At 43.6% G+C, this 19,076-nt stretch overlaps 1 protein-coding gene across 4 annotated transcripts in view; it reads left to right on the top strand.

Moving 5' to 3' along the window:
• Window positions 1-19,076, top strand: part of EXD3 (exonuclease 3'-5' domain containing 3) — a 216,441-nt gene that overhangs the window by 69,747 nt on the left and 127,618 nt on the right. For 3 of the 4 annotated variants that reach the window (XM_071766068.1, XM_071766070.1, XM_071766071.1), the window contains 5 exons: window positions 4,929-4,982; window positions 5,491-5,630; window positions 6,448-6,548; window positions 13,050-13,123; window positions 15,717-15,755. In XM_071766068.1, the coding sequence (XP_071622169.1) occupies window positions 4,929-4,982; window positions 5,491-5,630; window positions 6,448-6,548; window positions 13,050-13,123; window positions 15,717-15,755 (408 nt within the window). The remainder of the gene's footprint in view (window positions 1-4,928; window positions 4,983-5,490; window positions 5,631-6,447; window positions 6,549-13,049; window positions 13,124-15,716; window positions 15,756-19,076) is intronic. The other variant, XM_071766072.1, reaches the window with a different exon arrangement.

Consider the following 19,076-nt stretch of genomic DNA (forward strand, 5'->3'; position numbering starts at 1 on the left):
TTCATGGTCATCTTATGTTACACTTCAGCCTTTCAAAGAGTGTCTGGGGCTGGTTGAATGAACCTCTCTTGCACCGCGAATGCGGGAGCCTAAAGACAAAGGGGACTCTTGTCACTCGCAGGCCCCTTTGGGGAATAAAAGCCATTGTCACATGAACAGGGCAGTCTGGCAGGCTGTGCATGCTTCAGTGCCCCATGATATCGCTAAGTCTCAGCAGAAATCACATTCAGGGCCCTGTCAGCTTTGATTAGCGGGGTCTCATGACTTAATGTGCTGCGATATTTCATGTCTAAGGGTGGCGGCTGTCTTTCTGTGGGATGAATGCCCTCTATTGTCCGCTGAGTTATTTTATTTACATTTTTTTTAAACAGCTTATAAAGGTAAAAAGATAGCTGCGCTTAAAGAAAAAAAAAAAATCAAATTCCTTTGCTTCTGGATCAGTAGTGAGTTGCTGCTCTGGTCAGATACAGTGAAACTTGTTTTCACAGTCAGCATCAAAGTTCTCATCTTGTTTAACAGCTTTATAGTAAATTCTGAACAGGTGGCAGTGGAGCTGGGTTTAGGAAGGAAACAATAAATAATCTTTTTAGCCTCTGACAACCAGAAATATTCCTGGGCCTGAGAGAGCTCCCACTCCTGTGTTGGTGACTAGAAGAATTTTTCTTCTCTTCATCAGTTTGGTTCTTAAACAGGAATATTGGACTAAGCTATTATTGGGGTAGGGGGTATTCAATTTTTAATAGTTTTTTTTTGTTATTGTCCATTCAGTTTCTCTTTTTTCAAAAGCAGTGTGTATTTTTTTCTACTAATGTTTCATTTCTTGATTTCTACAAGTAGTGAAGGTTGATTCTTTATATAAAATTCAGTTGATAGTTGCTCTTTCAATGTGTATTATCTCTTGAAATTTAGTTGTTAAAATTTGTCATAAAATTAGTTGAAGTATCCAGAGGAAAGCTTCGTAGACACAGAATTCAAAGTTTTTGCCAGCAATGCATACTGCTACAACAGTAATTTGATAATTCAGTAGTAAGGAAGTTTGATCAAGGAGTTAAACTTGAAGGAAAGCAGATATGCCAAAGAAATGCAAGCTCAAGCACCAACATGACCTTCAATTTTCAGTACAGTGATGTTTCAAACACTGATTGAGGGATGTTATTGTTTGTGGTCCTACTTCATTGATGGTGCATGGGTGCACATGGTGTATTTTTGCAAATCTCTTGATACAGATCAGGGTTAAGATTGATTGAGCACATTAATGGTTATTCAGATTTTGGATTTTTTTCTCTGACTTTTTTGAACTGTCCCTAGGGCAATGAAAATGCATCTGATGTTGCTTCTTTACCCCATTTACCACCTCAACTACTCAAGCCAGTAAGGCTTGTCCAGCTCTTACTGGAGAAGTAAGAGCTGTATTTAAAGTGTGTGCATTTGAATTGCCTTGTTTCTTTTAAATTAAAAATAACAATCAGTAAGAAAAACAAAGAGTATTATAGGGGATGTTTCCCATGTAAAGATGTCAGCCTCCCTTTTTCCTATTAACTTAATTTACTGCTAAAGGACAGCTCTAATGGTATGATGCCTGCTGGATCCATGCCACCCCAGAGCAGAGGTAGCCAACCTGTGGACCATGGACCACTCTGCTCCCAGATTCTGGAGCCACCTTTCTGTCTGTCTGGGGAAGTGGTTGGGAAGGAGCCTGGGTATAGCTTGGAAATAATAATTCAAATGTTAGCATTTGGAGGATCTGGTGAAGGTGGGTGGCCTGTGTTCACAGGAAGCTTGGGCAGAGCTCTAGAGGATCACTCATTTGTGATCACTTAAACCAGGCTTAAAACTGCTCTGAGTGACCTGAGAAAGACAGGGAAAGTGTTTGTTTCAGTTCCCTCTCCCCTTCACCTGTGCATAGGCATGTTCTGGCCTTGCCTTGTAGCTCTCTCTGTCTACCTCAAATTCTTGAGATGGGAGTGACCTTTCACTACTTCATTCTGACGTTCTCGTGGCTTATAAAATATGTTCCTATTCTCTTGAAAGCAAACCTGAGAAATCTCATGTTTTTCTTGTTTCTGAAGATCTTCCTGAAGGCAGCTGCATAGATTGTGTGCTCTTTCAGTAGGAAGCAATTAAACATCTAACCTGATCTCATAGACTGTGATGCACTCTTAGAGCAAAGCTGATTAGCCACAAGTTTGAAATGACTGATTCCAAAATACAAACCAGATGTTCCCAGTTGATTAGTACATGGTGTGCCTTTTGTGCAATTATTTCTATCTACTTTGTATCCAGGCTTTGATCACTGTGATTTTCTTGAAGCTGACATTTCTCCTCCTGAGAAGTCTCACTCTGTTCTTTGGTCTGTTTGCAGAAATTCCTTTACCATTGGTTCAGAAATACTGCCCTAAGTCAGGCACAGGCATATTTACCTTTGTGTTGTCCCAACATGTTTGCAGGGGAGCTAAGTAATGCAGGAGTCATCAGAACCATTTGTGTCTGTCCTGCATCATCACTCCAAGCAGTGCTACCAGCAAGAGGTCACTCCTCTGATGCTAACCCCACCGTGGGAAAATTGCCTAAATTGTCAGTGTAGACACCACCCAAGTGCACATGCCCTTGCAGATAAGATCTTGTGTGGCTTCCTGCATTTCATACTGTATGTGGAAAGAATAGTAATTTTCAGATGACACAGAGCCATTTGCACTCAAAACAAGTAGAGAGAATCAGGTATATTGGTTCAAGGCACTCAGGGTTTGTGTGTTCACCTCAAAACCCCACTTTCCCATACCCTTGGTTTTGCAGTTGCATGACTGGAGGAGTGGTCTGGTGCTCATGGCCTGGCCTGAATGCATCAGGTTTGGGTAGATGGGAGAGGACCCATCCTATGGTTGAGGTACCTAGGTGAATTGTAGATATAGGGTTGGACTTGATGATCTCTGAGGTCCCTTCCAACCCAGCCAATTCTATGATTCTATGATTCTGTGATATAATTTAATGTAGTGTTGCCTGCCTTTGAATTCTTCCTCATCCAGCTGTTCTTTGGTGTATTTTTATGTGCTTATCCATGGGAATGTAACAACTTTAAAATGTCCAAATGCAACTGAAGGAAGAGTGAGTAGACCATGGTAAGCTGTCTATACATCAGCCTTCACCAGAGCTTTTTCATAGAATCCCAGACTGGTTTGGGTTGGAAGGGACCTGACAACTCATCCAGTTCCACCCCCCCTGCATGGGCACGGACACCTCCCACCAGCCCAAGTTCCACCTAACTTCAACACTTCCTTCAATACTTCCAGGGATGGGGCAGCCACAGCTTCTTTGGGCAACCTGGGCCATGGTCTCATCCTGTTCCTGCCAGGTACCTTGGGTTTCTGGTCAGCTGCTGACTGGGGAGGTATCTGCTGCTCAGGATTTGTGTTGCCCTGCTGGTCCAGCTGGAATTTGAGGGCCTGCAGTTGGATTAATGTGATTGCTGGCTTCCAGCTACCCTGCCTGGGCTTCCAACCCAGCTTGGAGAGTGAAGCCCTGCATCTGGGGAAATCTTGGGTGGGAAGGGGGATTCTCCCAACTTCAGTTGTGGCATGCTGGCTGCCTAATGAAAATGTTTGTTTTCTACCTACAAAATGAGTCTGCGAGTGAGGTGCTGCTTTGCTGGAGATGTTATCATCTATAAACAGACTGTTAAAAATAGGGTCATTTTACACAAAACTTGTTTGTGGAGTGAAACAATTCAAAACATGATAATAACAGAACAAAATCTTAAAATAGCTCGAAGTCGAGACCACAGCCACAGCTGCCAAACACTTTCATCTTTATTACAGCTACTCATATCTCTTCTCTTATTATTCCTATTGTAAACACACTGATTTTATCTAAGTTGTCCTCACTATTCAGCCAGCCCATGTAACTACACCCTGCAATCCAGCCTGGTTGTTTGTTTCTAGGACCCAGGTCATGCATCTCCTTCCACATTTAGCTTTGTGCCTGCCCAGGGCTGCTGCCCCACTGCTCTCAGGGTTCCCCACTGGGAGAAGTTCCCACCAGCAGCACAGTTCAGCTGCTCCATCACCTCTTTTAGCTGGGTGATGTTAAAATGATGCTTGTGTGAATTGCTTGGGGTTCCTCTGAGCTGTGGTGCTGTGAGGTGGGGTTGGGAGGCTGGGTGACCCCACACTTCAGCTAAATGAAGATTTGTTGCTTTACCCCCTGTGGAACAGGGCAGAAAACACATCCTGGAACAAAGGAAAACCTAACCTGACACCCTGCTCCTTCATGTGATGAAGTCACCTGCATGGTTAACAGAGATGGAGATAAAGCTCTGCCATTTAGATAACAGTTCTGCAATTAGCATAATCTGAGCATGCATGTGAACATTAAAAAGCTGTTAGGGAAACCACTGGATGGATGTTAAAGCTAACGGATTGCTTGTTTAATGAAAGGCACTAAGGAGATCAAATGGTGAAACAAGATTTTGAGAGTTGCAAGACTATTTATTTATTTTTTAATTCAGCAAACTGAGATAGCTGGGAGGGAAATAAAAAGTGGCTTTGGAGGCCCCAATTCTTCTTCATGTCCAAACCAGAAATAGCAACCTTCAGCTTGTATAGGGGAGGTTTAGGTTGGAAGTTAGGAAGAAGTTCTTCAGCATGAGGGTGGGGAGACCCTGGCACAGGTTGTCCAGGGAGGTGGTGGAAACCCCATCCATCCCTGGAAGTTTTTAAGGCCAGGCTGGACAGGGCTCTGAGCAACCTGGTGGGAGGTGTCCCTGCCCATGGCAGGGGCTGGAACTGGCTGATCTTAAAGATCCCTTCCCTTTCTGAAAATCCTGTGATTCTATGATTCTATGTACTTTGCTTTGGAATAATCTCCATTCATCCATTGTGGTGTACTTCTAAATACACAACGTTTTTTTTTTCTTTTTTTGTTTTTTTTTCTAGGCAGCCATACTGAGCATTAGGCTAAAATTACAACCAGATCAAGATGTGGAGAAGGTGAGTCATTTCCTCTGCAGGCTTCTCTGTCATCAAATCCACCTTTTGTTAAGCAGGAGATCCATCAAGGCCCTTCAAGTTGTGCTGCCTTTCACTTGAGGCTGTACTTTGTTCCCAAGAAGTAACTGCTGCATTTCTGATGTCCCTTTATGTCTTGGGAGCTGACAGGGAGATTTTGGTAGACCCCATTGCATCTCACTGGGATGTTCTCTAGTTGCAGCCCCTGGTATGAAAAATTCTTGCTGTGTTCTTGACAAGTGGTTATCACTGTGATGGGGTTTAGTGCTTTTGCTGTTTTGAAGCTTTGCAAATGTTTGTGTTCCAAATGTCACATCAGTCTTTTAGGCAGCACTGGTTGGTTAAGCAGAGGGTTGTGACTTGAGCAGCCCTCTGCCAGGTTTCAGTCTTCAATGTCATGGACCTTTTCCATGCCCTCTGGCTGCTGCAGCATTCATGAAGGACACAGTGATCAAAACCAGGGCACTTTAGCTGTGATTTCCTCTCCTAGATGTGTACACCACTACTGCTCCAAGATAAAACCAACTTGGTGGAAGATTATGTGAGAGAATATCCTGAGCTCCAGAGCAAGCTCTTGCAGATCCTGGACACGTGGTGTGAACCTGGGTTTAATATCAGAGACATCACAAGGTAGGAACACACGTTGACTTTCTAAACTTGCCAACTTGCTGTCAGAGGACAGTATGTTCTCTGGTTGTCTGTCTGAGATCATTTCTCAGCATTATGGAGTGCAATATATTTACCTTTCAGCTGAGAAAGGGGAAATTCTGGTGTCTGTGCCAGAGCCTTCAGCTCAGCCCATAAGACAGAGGTATAATTCCTATTGACAGATGCTCAGTTCCTGCCAGGAGTGAGGAGTGTGAAATGAAAGCTGTGCAGTAGATCTTAGCTCTGTAACAATATCAAAGCTCCTTCCAGGAGGTTATGGCAACTGAAATCTTGTGCTTTGCTGCAGACAAAGGTGAGCTTCAGTATCGGTTGTACAGGTTTTGCAGGAAGATAATACTGTGATGAAGTGGCAGAAAAACAAGAGGTGCAAGTGGTTAACCTTCCTCTGCTCGTGAAATAGTCCTGTGTGGTTTAATTTATAAATTGCCTCTCACTGGAATAGCTCCTGTCAGTCACAAAGTCACAACACTACGGTCAAACTCACTGTGTAGATACAATAGTTAAATAGATACAATAGGCTCAGCTCTGAAAAAAAAAGATGAGATGGAATTCCTCATTTTCTCTTTCTGTAAAACAAAACTTGCCCCAGTTACTGATTGGGAAATTTATGTGGTTGCACTGTTGGCTTTTTTTGCTGTAATTCAGAAAAGGCAGGGGCCTGTTCTTACCAACTCCTTGCAAACCCCAATGCCTCTACTGTTAAATAGCTATTATTTGGGAAATGTACTTTAGGCACTTTCACAGATGTTGCTTTCCCATTTTGTTTATTTACTTACAGACAATATCAAGGCCTGTCCAGGTGCAAACCAGATAAGTTGAACCGGAAGATGCTAAGCAAGTTGGTCCTCAGGCTCCTGGGGCTGTTTCATGTAGATCCAGGTATGTGATATTGCAACATATTGTGGAGTTATCTCACCAATAAAGAACAAATTAATGACATTTGTCTTCTTCCATGTTCAGCTAGGAATCTGCTGTAATTCATCATGGGGAGTTTCAGGGTTTAATTAATGATATTGAAAAAGAAAGCTGGTAAGTTATGAGAATTCTCACTTTCTGCTGTCAGAAGATGCAGTGCTTGTGAGTAATAGACTGCTTCTTCCCTGATGTGAAGTGAATCTTCAGCACAGAATGGCTGTAACACATGATGGTCATCTTTGAGTTCTGACTCCATTGCACTCACAGAAGAGGCAAATCATTATTCATCTGGGGATCTGGTTTCTTGGGTTCTGAGTGCATCAGCTGGGAAGAGATAACCCTTGGGAAGAAGGAGCCTCACAGCACTTTGTATTCTTTGCATAAACTAAGGCTGGTGTCAGGGAGTTTTGAGGCACTTGCAGCCTTCTGAGAGAAGTAACACATTTTACATCAGATTTTACATCACTGAATAGGTCTTTTCCTCTTTTCCAGTTCTCTAACAAGACTGACTTTCTTTTGCTTTGGTTTGGTTTAGCAGGGACTGCTGATCTTTTTTTCTTCTCTCTGGGATCTTGCATCAGACACCTTTAGGTGCACCGTTAGGTTTTACCATGCAAAGATTTCCATCATCAGCCCAAGATATGCAACTCACTTTTCCTGGACTGAAAAGTGTTTTCTAACCACAAATTGTGGGCTTATTACACCTGGCAGCAAGACTGTATTGCATATTAATCTTCACATCTTCGGACTGGTGTTCAAAAGTTAATAAGATAATCCTTACAAACAAACCCTCATGGGAGGATAAGTAAATATAATTAAACTTAACACCTTGATGTGAAAGCTGAGATATACAGGGGGTGTTTTATTTAAAATCTAAAACTTTCCTAGAAGTTTTCTAGCCTTCAGAAACTTTTTATACTTTCCAAGGTTAGTCATTCAATAGGCTGTATGGTATTTTATAATCTGTGATAAGACCTGAGTTGTTCCCCTTTCTTTACTAAAGATCCACTGAGGGTGTGAGATCAACTCTAGAATTAAAATGATATAACTGTCTATATGCAAAATCCTCAGAAATTAAAAAAAAAAATCTAGGAGGAGCACGTAGCTGTTGCTCCCAGGTGCTCCCTGGGGGATGGCAGTGTGCCTCAGTCTGGTGATGGTGACCCAGGTGCTGTCACTGCCCATAATTATTAAATCTTGCTAGTCCTCCACAACACGTTGGCTGGTGAGGTCCTTGAGGTAGATCCCATTCCTGTCTGTGCTTCCAGAGAGTGATTTGTCTGTGGAACCTGCAGTGCAGGATGTGGGCTACTGATTGAGATAAGATGCCAGATTTGGGGCAGCTCAAGCAGTGTTGGATGAATCTCACAGTCCCATATCTGAAAGTAGGTGGGGTTTTTTTAGGTAGCAACACGTGTAGTTCAGAGCAGGATTTCACACTTTGCTAAACTGTGGCTGTCTTAGTCTCCTTGGAAACTCTTTGGAGGGAGATGAGTGCTTACAGAGGAATTTCTGCCTCAGTTCTGCTCCTGCTTGAACAGAATTGGGAAATGGTGGCAGCTGGAGCAGCATGGCTTTCCTTTCCTCCCTCCCTCTCTCCTCTCCTTTACTCTGAATTCCCAAGTGTTCTATCTCCATTCTTTAGTGGAAGTAAATCTACCTTTGGGGAAAGAGCATACAAAAAGAAAGCAGGGTAGGGAAAATGTGCAGATTGAAACCCCCTCATGTCTTGTGTTCTGAGCAGTGAAACACTTTGTGTTCCCTAACCTGGTTCTGCAGTCTGCTGCTGCTTTCTGCCTCCTCTTCACTCAGGAGTCCTACTTGCTGAGAGCAGCAGCAGAAGAGGGAAGTGGCTTTTGGTGAGAAAGGCTGAAGGGTTTCATGGTATGAGAAGGCAAACTTGTATGTGACTCATTTCTTGCAGTTCCAAATCTACTTTTGTGTTTCACTACCTGAGCTCACTCTCATCCACTCACAGTAAATTTCACTGACTGCAAACAAGACTTAGTGTTGATCAGCCATTAAGATTTGAAATTCTCCTGGGAACTGCCAGTTTTAAATTTTAGAGCCAAAGAAGAGGTGGCCCAGTCTAAAAAAGATCTGGAAACTCAGGAAGAAAAAAAAAAACCAAACAAAAACATAATCTTAGATTAGCCCACCTCTTGTTCTGAACTGTTCCAGTATTCCCATTAAGACAAAAAATAATGCTCTGCTGAGCCCCAAAGGTGTCTCAATAAACTGTGTGTGGATTGCATTTAATTAGCTTTATTGGGGAAGGAAGAAGTTGGGCAGAAATGGTATGTGATTGAGGAAGTGGAGTTTTATAGAGTCTTTTCTCACACATGGGTCAGTGTGCTCGGGTTTAACGAGCCTGTTGCTTTTGCAGGATAATTGCTTAATACTCTTTGGAGACCCTGTGAGATTGACTTAAATTGACAAATGCAAATTTCAGTCCCAACAGTTCTGAGCAGACCCTCCCTGGGTTTGGAATGGTTGAGTCTATTTTCTCTTGAGTTTTTGTGCAGTCAGTATACTACAGAGGGGCATTTTTCATTGCAAATTCATTGGGGATGAGGTAAAAATGATTCCCCTCAAAAAAAGTGTAATTATCCTCTTACAGTGGACCTCAGTGCCTACAAAACAGTAAAGGAGATGATGAATTGTTGCTAGAAAAGAGGTGAGAACTGAATGCACAGTTAGCACTTGTTGTCCTGTAGCAATGTAATAAATGAGCTGAGCCCCTTAAATTTTCCATGCTATGAACATGTTTTTACCAGAGTCTTTAAGAACTGCTTTCAGCATGAGCTAAGAGAAAAGTTTCTCCTCATTTGACCACCGGGTTATCCTTAATTTGGTGTAAATCTCCCTTCTGTAAGCCCAGGGTGGGTTTGTGAGATGAAGCTTTGTCAGTGAGCTGGAGTGAGGCAGCAGAGGGCAGACGAGGGCTGCTCAGAGCCTTGTCCTGCTCAGGTAAGTCACAACTGTCCCCAAAATTCTGAGAGCCAGCAGCCCGAGGCAGGGCTGTCACCAGGGAGAGCTCCAGCAGGGACTCCTGGGCACTTAGGAAAGATGCAGTGTTAGAGAAATGGGAAAGGCTGTTACATCTCTACAGGAATGCCTTTGGGAGGAGGAAATGTCAAATGTTTTCATCTTCTCCTCATTAAAACATAGCAGAAGGTTATTCCTTTCCTTTATTTTTCTTTGCTTTGCAAATGTTGTTTCCCCCTGCTTCAGTGCTGATTTGCCTTCAGAGTTTTTCAGCTTTTTTGTTAAATATGAGCTCTCCATAGCCCTGAGACAGAACCTCTAGGCTTAGACATCAGAAGGCAGGAGCCTGCAGTGGCTGCAGAGTCAGGATGCTACAGAAGGGGACTGAAGGGTCCTTTCTGGGGCCCTTACCTTCCCAGCTACATTTTTGCCTCCTAAATTCCAGACAACAGAATAGGATCTGCTCTAGACCAAGACATGCTGGCCAGCAGCTCCAACCTTTTGTTGTTAGAAAAGCTGACACCACCCTTGCTGTTCTGAGCACAAATTTATCCTATCCAGATGTGTGTCTGAAGACCACACTGGAGCATTTTTTTCCTTCAGGAGCAGAGTGAGGACCATTGTACCATGCTCACTGTTCTCCCTGCAGGCAGGCAGCAAAGCCAGCAGGTAGCTCAGGGGGTTGAGGCTAGTCCAAGGTTTCTGCTGTTCTACCTTCCTTTCTGAGGTCTGCTGTCCCTGATCTGTAATGGCACAGAGCATTTTATGAGAGGCACTAATGCATTTCTGAGGCTATGACAAAGAGAGGTTTTCTTGAGTCCAGCTCTGCCCTCCACTAATTTGGATTCAGGGATTAATCCCATGGCACACTGAGAGACTCACACACAGCTTGCTGCTCATCAGATTCCCCAGCAATCCTTAGCAATACCAGGCTAAAATCTTCTAGCATCTCAGATACCCTGATTTTATTTTAACAGGGCTCCTTTATGAGGTCCCCAAACAAAGTATGCTTTGGCTGGGACCTTCTGTTATGCCAGGGCAGGGCAAAGGAGTCTCTGCATGGGAGCCAGGCTTTCAGGGCAGTGTGAAGAGAGCATCAGGCCCCCATCCCAGCTCAGGAGGCATTGCCTGTCACCTGGGAGTGCTGGCCACACACCACAGCTAAGCAGAGATTGCACCATGTCCCCAGGAGACACATCTCCCTGATGCTACACAAGTGAAATAAGTGTGTATTGCAACTTTCCTGCCCTGCATGACAAACAAATTTTTTTTTTTTTTTTACCTACTCTCTGCTAACAGCTGAGAGCAGATTGGAATTTTGGATTCTCAGTCCCAATGTGAAATGTGGTTCAGATGAAGCACTCTGGTGCTGCAGCTGCCAAGCTAAGAGTTAACACATGCCCAGAGAGGTGCTTTTGTAGAAACTATTTGTATTCCACTTGCGTGCCACAGTCCAGTCAGGATCCCCAAACCCCATTGTACAAACACTGAATAGAGGGATGGTGCCTGTCCTGAAAAGCTTGGGATGCTGGGTTGTGCTCTGACCAGCAGAATATTGGGTTTGGCTCAGAAAATCTGAGTTCAGACTCTTGTTCTCTCAACGTGGTATGTGACTAAGCTGTTCTGCCATTAAGAACTTTGATTTCTTTAAGTATAAGCTGGAGATGGTCATGAAACTGCAGGTTTCTCATTTTTTTTCCCCTCAAAAGGCTATCTGGCATTTCTTTTGCCTTTATGCCTGATTTTACATGTTTGGACCATTCTTTTGTGTGTGTGTGATCCAGTTTCCATGTTCATTTTCCTGCCTTCTGTTTGAAATCAATAAAAGCTTCTGACTTAGCAGATAAATCTCTTACTTCACTTCAAATTTTTTACATTCCCAGCTCTTCTTAGCTCCTTTTCCCCTTATAAATTATTTTCACATTAAATCTTATGTGCCAGTTTTCTAAGTTTATTGAAGTCCGTTTTGTTGGTTTTATTTTGCTGTTCTTCTTTTCCTTAGAGCTTTGAACTCTTAATTTCATTGTCTCTTAGTGTGTCACCTTTCATCTTCACATTTTTTTTTGATTAGCCCTTTTCTGGTTTGATTTTGTTTTTTTTTTTTGTAATAAAATACAGAAAACTTGATCCAAACTCAGTTCCCCTGCTCAGTCAGAAAAGAAAATTTCATTAGTGGCCTCAGATATACCCCACAGCCTCTGTGTTCCTCTCTCCTGCTTTCTGCACAGGTATCTGGATTCTTAAAATCCCTCAGTTCTGCCAAGTCCTGTGCTTTGGTTATTTCCTCTAGAAGCCCACAGAAAAAAAAAGCTGAGTAGATCTTTCTGGTGATCAAAATCAGTCATACTGTGATTTCTGATGAAGATCTTTAGCTGAGTGGTGGTACTATTAATTTTTACGTTGCTCTTAACCTTCTTTAACAAGTGTTGCTTTCCGTGAGCTGATGCTCTTTCCTCCAGATATTGGGATGATATCTGGAGAAAAGATCACCCTATTTATTGGGGCAATATGCTTTAGGATAATTGCAGTAATTTCCTAGATGCTTTGGGGCAAGGATACGTTTCCACGTTATGGAAGATTAACTCAAAACTAATGGCTTTAAACACTTCTTTTTGAGAATTGTTATGATGTGATGCTTCAAGAGGCTCTGAGGAGATGCAGGAAGCCCTGGTGCATCAGTTCACAGCCCTTTGATTTCAGGATCTGGGGTTTTAGCCTCTGAAACCCCAACGAAGGCTTTGGTTAATTCTTTCCCTGCACACACATCCCAGCATGAGGCAAGAACTGACAGATATTTATGCTAATCCTCATTAATGTATTTTATCTTCTGCATTTATCTCTCTCTGCACTGGATTTCAAAACAAGGAGCTATGTGAAGATCTTGGGGTTTGTAGTTGTAATGAGACATATATCTAATGAAGATGACAGTAATAATAATAACAACTGTTGCTTGCTAGCTCAGCAAAACAATAGTCACCTCCCTTTCAGTATGGGTATGGAATCTCTTTCATGGATATGGATTTTATCAGGTAAACTTTAGCCACAATTTACATCCTGAGTAACATGTTGAAAACTGCTTCAATGAATTAACAGCACAGGCTCCAATTAAATCAGAAAGAATGCAGCCTCTAGAGACAGGAGGTGGTGCCTGGATGAGTGTTCCATCTAATTAAAGGTGTGAAGTCATTGACAGATTGAACCAGCAAGTGGATCTTATCATTCAAAGGTGGTAGAACCAGAGATATCAGAAGGGAGAATTAGCATTGCTAATCATGGTTGAAAGGTAAATAACAGTTTATAGTTTAGATAAGCTGACAATGTGTGTGTCTGTCCATCATTGTTCCAAGTGGGATGGCATTCTTCCTTCCACATACTGGGTTTGAAATCAGGGAAGGAAAAAGGTGATGTATAGACAGTAAAACTTCAAGGACATTCACCTCTGTTGTGTACTTAAATGTGTTTTTTTCCTTCTTTTAGCTCTCTGCCCTAATGCCATAAATCAGAGGCACTTGAGAACCCTGAACTACCTCTTTTACAAGAGGTTTGTTGAGGTAAGTTTCTGTATTGTGTGCCATGGGTGTCATTGAGGCTTCTTGTTTATTTTGCCCAACAGAATTCATATGCTTGAAATATATTCATGTATAAGCAAGTTTTTGTTGTGATTGTTACTGGATATGAATGCATTGGCTCTGCCATTGGACTTGTGGGGTTTTTTTCTGTGAGTGCCATTGTTGCTCAGAGCTGGCTCCTTGTTCACCTCCACATCCTCAGCAGCCTTCTCAGACACATGGAGGGAGCTCAGGGTGTGTGCTCTCTATGCATTTAGTTTCTCTCTCAGCCAGCTCAAATAAGCAGGAGCATACTGCCTGAAGAGTTTTTAGGTGGTTTTGGTTTGGGGACAGTTTGTGTGGTGTTTTGGGGTTTTTTAAGAACTCTGGGTCTCAGGCATTCCTCATTGCTGGGTTCTTTGTAGACACTTTGCTTTGGTACTTGTGGTCTGGCTGTGACAGGTGTGGCCCAAACCTGCCACAGAGGCTCTTCTGTGCTAAAAGCCTTGTTATTGAGCAAATGGTATAGGTTCAGCTCCTGAACCACTCTTTGAACTGACTTTATTTTTGTCCAGCCTCCTGATTCTCTTTCCAAACACACTGGTACCTGGCCTGATACTGAGGGCTTGTAGAAGATGCCATTAATTCTTTCTAAGCAGCAGGTTCCCATGAGGCATCTTGGAGGCTGACTGCAGAATTACTGCTGTGGTTTCTCACCCCTCTTGGACTGAGCCTTTTGGATGCTCTTGAGCAAATGTTTCTTGTTACCAGGGCAGTTTTGGTGCTTCTCTTGATGGGCTCTCATTCATCATCATCCTCTGCCTGGAGACAGGCTGCACCAGCTGGAAGAAAGTTGTTGTTCTGCCTCCTTTGGAAAAAAATAGTTTGTGCTTGTTGTATCCAGGTGTATGAATTGGACTGTGAAGGACAAGGACCACAAGAGACTGAATTTCAGAGCAAGATGTTTCCATTTCATGCCTTTTGGATGAGCAAGCTGTGTTTACCAAACACAGTGGTGTTTCATCTGCAGGTCATTGGAGACTTTCTCCCTGTAGATACAAGAGGATTTTTAACAGGGTTTTAACAGAACCTATGAGCTTGTTCAGATGTTCCTGTGGTGCTATTGATTCAGTCTTAAGAAAGCCAGTTTTCAGGAAATGAGACACCTCTTCCAGAAGTGCCTGTTCTTTTCTTCAAAAGAGGATTCCTTTGATGTTCTGACTGAAGAAGGCAGATGCATGCAGGTTTTTTGACCCCCCCACCTCCAGTACTTTGAACACAAAAATGGGGTTGAATTGTGGTGATCTGATGACACCAGTCTGGCATAGCCAGTTCTTCTTTTAAGACCTCCTGACCCATCAGTGAAGGCTCTGATCTGTTTTTCCTGACAGATCCACTGACAGAAGACCTGGGGAGGATCAAGTATTTAATTGTTCTGCATCTCAGAGCTTTAATGTACATCATTCTAAATCCATCATCTTAAGGATGTCACTCCAGAGAGCTTGGTCATCCTCAGAGAGTAGAAAGCATTCACCCAGCTGTATTTATTTAGCAGAGTGGAACGGATTCTTGATCTGGTGTTCTGCTCTCTCTGCCCTTCCATTTCCTTTGTTTTTGGAGTATTTGCTTGATTTAAAGTGTCCAAGCTGGCCAGTTACTTTCATTAAGGTACATTTGGCAGCTGGTTCTGGATGCAGTCCTTTCTTCTGAGAGCTCTTTGCTGTTCTCTGTTTACCATTCTCAGCTGTGTATGAGGTCTGGTTAAATGGCTCCTTTATCTCACTACTATTTGAATTACATGTTTGTGTATCTCAAAGATGTTTTCTTTGATACTCTTACTCCCTGTTTGCTCTTGTACCTTTCCATAAAAGTGGCACTAGTAATCACTGCTACCTTGGCCAGAAGTGGGGTGAGGCTCAGGCTTGCTGGCTGCTCAGTCTCATGCAGTCAGTGTTCTTGGCAGAGGGGAGAGGAGGTGCTATCCCAGATTTCTCCCCAGGATTGGCTCTGATCCACACTGGAATGGGGATATTAACTTATCAGTTTCCTTTCCCAGACCTCCCGATTCAAGAGGATTTTCCATGACTTGGCTGTTAAGAAAAGTTTGTATTTTCACATTCTGAAGGCTCAAGCCTTTTAGATGATCTGTGGGGTCAGTCCCTGCTGGGCAGCTCTTGAGGTGAGCACTCTGTGGACATTCTGCACATCAGAGGTGAGGGCAGCAGCAGTGATTTAGGGATTCCACCAGACCCTGGCCTTGCAGTTTTGCTCAGCACCATTCAGAAATGCTGCTGCACTTTGTGATAAGTTTTCTGCAGATAAGCCCAGAACCCAGCTCTGGGTCATAACAAGAGTTTGGGCTACAGTGCTGGGTCAGGGCCTGCCACTGCCTGTGACAGTTGTCTGAATCACTTCATTTTTGCTGTGTTTTCATGCCCCAGCTGGTGACATATGAGAAGCAGAGGTTTCCCATGTTCTCCAGAATGCATTCCTCACAGTTGATGCCAGTGTGTGAGATGGTGTGTTAGGTTTCAGTTTGCTGTATGTGACATTCTCTCTTTTCTAAGACAGCTCAGAGGTAATTTTGTCTTTTCAGAAAACCATGACTCAGGAGAATTGGAGAGATCACATTCAGGTGAGTATGGATTTCCTTCTCCCATTTTCTCAGTGCCATTTTAAGAGTATTTTAAGATGCTCAGAGTATCCAGCTCTGGATATTGTAGTCCTACTATTGGAATTTTGCACTTTCTCATAATCTCAAAAGCATATAGCAAAATTGTACATGCAGGGAACAGCAAGGAAGAAAATTTATATTGTAATTCCTGTGATGTCTTTAAAAAAGCTCTAGTTGGGCTAAAGCAGTTGGGTAAAATTATCAAGTACATTGGTTTACTTTCATACACTTATTTCTGAGTGAACTCTACAAATATTTATGTTGATTGAATACAAGAAGGGGGGAAAGTTCTCTTCATGCATCTAACAAGGTGTGTGAGTAAACTGGGACCTGTGCTGGATTCCTTGTGTTGAGGGCTCCAGAACTGGACAGGGTGCTCCAGGTGAGGTCTCAGCAGAGCAGAGGGGCAGAGTCACCTCTCTTGAGCCATGCAGGGTGACCTCTGGGTCACCTGGGGGAACCAAATCTCCCCAAAGACTCCATAATGTCAGACTCCACAGTCTTTAAGTCCAGAGAGATTGAATGTCTTCACAGGCTTAAAACCCTTTTTTGGTTTATTCTGTGCAGCAGCTGTAACAAAAGACTGAAATTCTACAGAGCCATAAGGAAAGTGGTGACCTTGGTGACCTCCTTGTGCAGTGGCCCTGGCACAGTTGGCATGGTGGGCAAGAGACATTTCTGGCCTGATATTTTTTTTTTTGTTGTTTGCCCTGAGCAGTACAAGTACAGAGTTTTCCTGTTCCTGCCCTGTGGGTTGAATCGAAGGTGTGATCCTGAGTGCTCCTACAAAAAGGCAGAAACTCTCTAATTAATTGTGGGGCCAACAGAACCTGTTTCCAGCCCTCTAGCAAACTGGTTTTGCCCCCTCTATCTGGCACTGCCTGTGCTGCTGGTCTGCTGCCCAGGCTGGAGCTGTGCAGGCAGGGATGGCAGGAGGGAAGGCAAAGGGATCTCAAATACCCTAGGGAACTGCCCTCACCCCAACTCCCTGTTGGGAGAGCTCCCCTGGGATCATCTTCTCCAAGCAGAGATACCTGGAGGGCAGAGGGAGGAGTGTTCTCCTTGCTCAGTGCCAGCTCCATTGCTATTTATTAATTTGCCAAACTGCTCCTGAGCTGCACAGAAGCCTGCAGGAGAGTGCCTGTCTTCACAAGCAGAGGGGAAGGTGTGTAGGATATTGATGGTAGATAGGCAGGAAAAGAAGAGGCAGGGCATGAGCCCAGTTGTCTGCCTTGCTCTGTGCTCTTCTGCTTCCCTTTTTGCCTGCTTTATGCTTTTAATTGCTTTGATCAGCTGCAGAAAGGTGGTGGGACTGGGCAGACAACCACAGAACAGCTGAGACAGGACATGGGCAGATGTGCTCAGGAAGGGTTGAGAGCACTTGGCCAGCAGCAGGATGTTGAATGCTGATGTTTCCCTGGAAATTCTGGAGGCCAAAATCACTTTGAGACTACAAAGCCCAGAAGGCATTTTTCAATCATCTGCCAAGCTTTCAAAAAGTGAACACAGGCAGAACAATAATATCTGTGTCAAACATAGTAGGGAAAGCAACTCTGATTGCAAATGTCACCTCCACCAGTGTCTGAGGTGTCAGATAGTGTCTGAGATACCAGCAGGAGGCTGGCATGGGACTTCCAGAGAAATGCTCCCTTCTTGGGTGGCAGCTGGAGCCTGAGGACATCTCAGATAGCACCAGGCACTTGTGTTTTGGCAGCCTGGAATTCTCCTGCTTCAACAGAGGGCTTGGGAAGTGGTGAGTCTGGTGTTTTGCTGCACTGCTCTTTGCATGCAGCATTCTCACTTATGTTTAGGGGGGGGATTTTGCATTCATGTTGCTGTGGACTCAGCTGATTAGCACCAAAGCACCCATTTTGTGGGGAGTCATCCACACCCTTTCAAATCTTGTCTGTTCCACATGGGGTCCTCCCCTCTGTGTGAGGACAGAGCTGGCCAGGAAGCATTAATGCCCTGATGCCAGTCCCAGAAGACAGCCCTCAGCTTGGTGAGGAAGGGCTGGGGAAATAACAGCACATTCTGGGTATTTCTGAAGAGTTAGAGCCTAGAAGTCACACACTTACTCAATGATTCTAACCCTCAGAGTATTTTTGCAGGCAATAGTTTGACTGCAGCAGAGCTGCCCAGCTGGTACAGTGTATAATGTTATCTCAGGGTATTTTGGCCCAAGAAATAAATGTCTTTCTTCTGCTGGGAACTTCCCTCTCCCATGGAGCAGGGCAGTGGGACAGTGCACAGCAATGAAGTTTGGCATTTGGGGCAATAACCTGAAGCAGTGCTGTGAAGTGCAAAGTGAAGAGACTTGCAGGCTACAAGGAAAATACTGAAAATTCAGGAACAGATCAAATGGGAAGACTCTGAAAAAAGAAAACTCTTTGCTTTGTTTAGGACTAAGTTACTGTCACCTGTTTTGCAAGGTGTCTGGGACAGTGAAGAAATGGTAACTCCCACTTTTACTGACCTGGAGCCAAAGGGCCTTGTGATGCTAAATCAAAAAACATCCTGTGCTGGTGTTTGCACAGGGGAAACTGTCTCTTGGTTTCTCAAGTGTAAAACTCTTAAACACTTCCACAATGAATGCTCAGAAAAAGCACTACTGGGTGCCATGGTGTCTGGGTGGCTCATTGGGCAGCTGATGCTTGGATCCACCCTGTCCACGTGCAGCTTGAGAGGAGGGTATGGGGATACAGCTCCTAGAAAAGTGGCCCATGTTTTCCTCAGGCCCCTCTTTTGCTGCTATTCAATCCCCTCTGGTCTTGCATGGGAATGAAGGAGAAGAACCCTGGAGCCAGCTGTTCCCTGGGTTCAGTGCTGGGAGGGGCCAGAGCTAATCTGCTCTCCTTCTCCAGCTGTGATGATGAGATAACTTACTTTTTATAAAATTTCTGACCATGAAAATTGAACACTGTGCCAGCTCATTCTCTGGGCGAGATGCTAGTAATTTGTAGCAAATGTAGTTTGCTAGTTCCAGTAAAATTCTAGGGTTGTTATGCTACTTTACAGATAATATTCAGAATTCTGGACAAACAGCAGGCATAGAAGTAAAGTACCCCCCTTTCTGTGTAAAACATTTGAAAAAGTTTGACAATTCCTGCTCCTGAATAGGTGTGAATTATCTTACACTACAGCAAGGAGCCAATGTAATCTTATTTATTTAACCAATTAATTTCTAAATACCAAACATCCTTGGTGACTGATGCCAAGATCCTAATGTGCTGTTTCTGTGCAGAACCGTTTTGACCTCAATTAAAATTTCTCTGCCTCTGG

Source organism: Heliangelus exortis, chromosome 22 (assembly GCF_036169615.1).
Source record: "Heliangelus exortis chromosome 22, bHelExo1.hap1, whole genome shotgun sequence".
NCBI lineage: Eukaryota > Metazoa > Chordata > Aves > Apodiformes > Trochilidae > Heliangelus > Heliangelus exortis.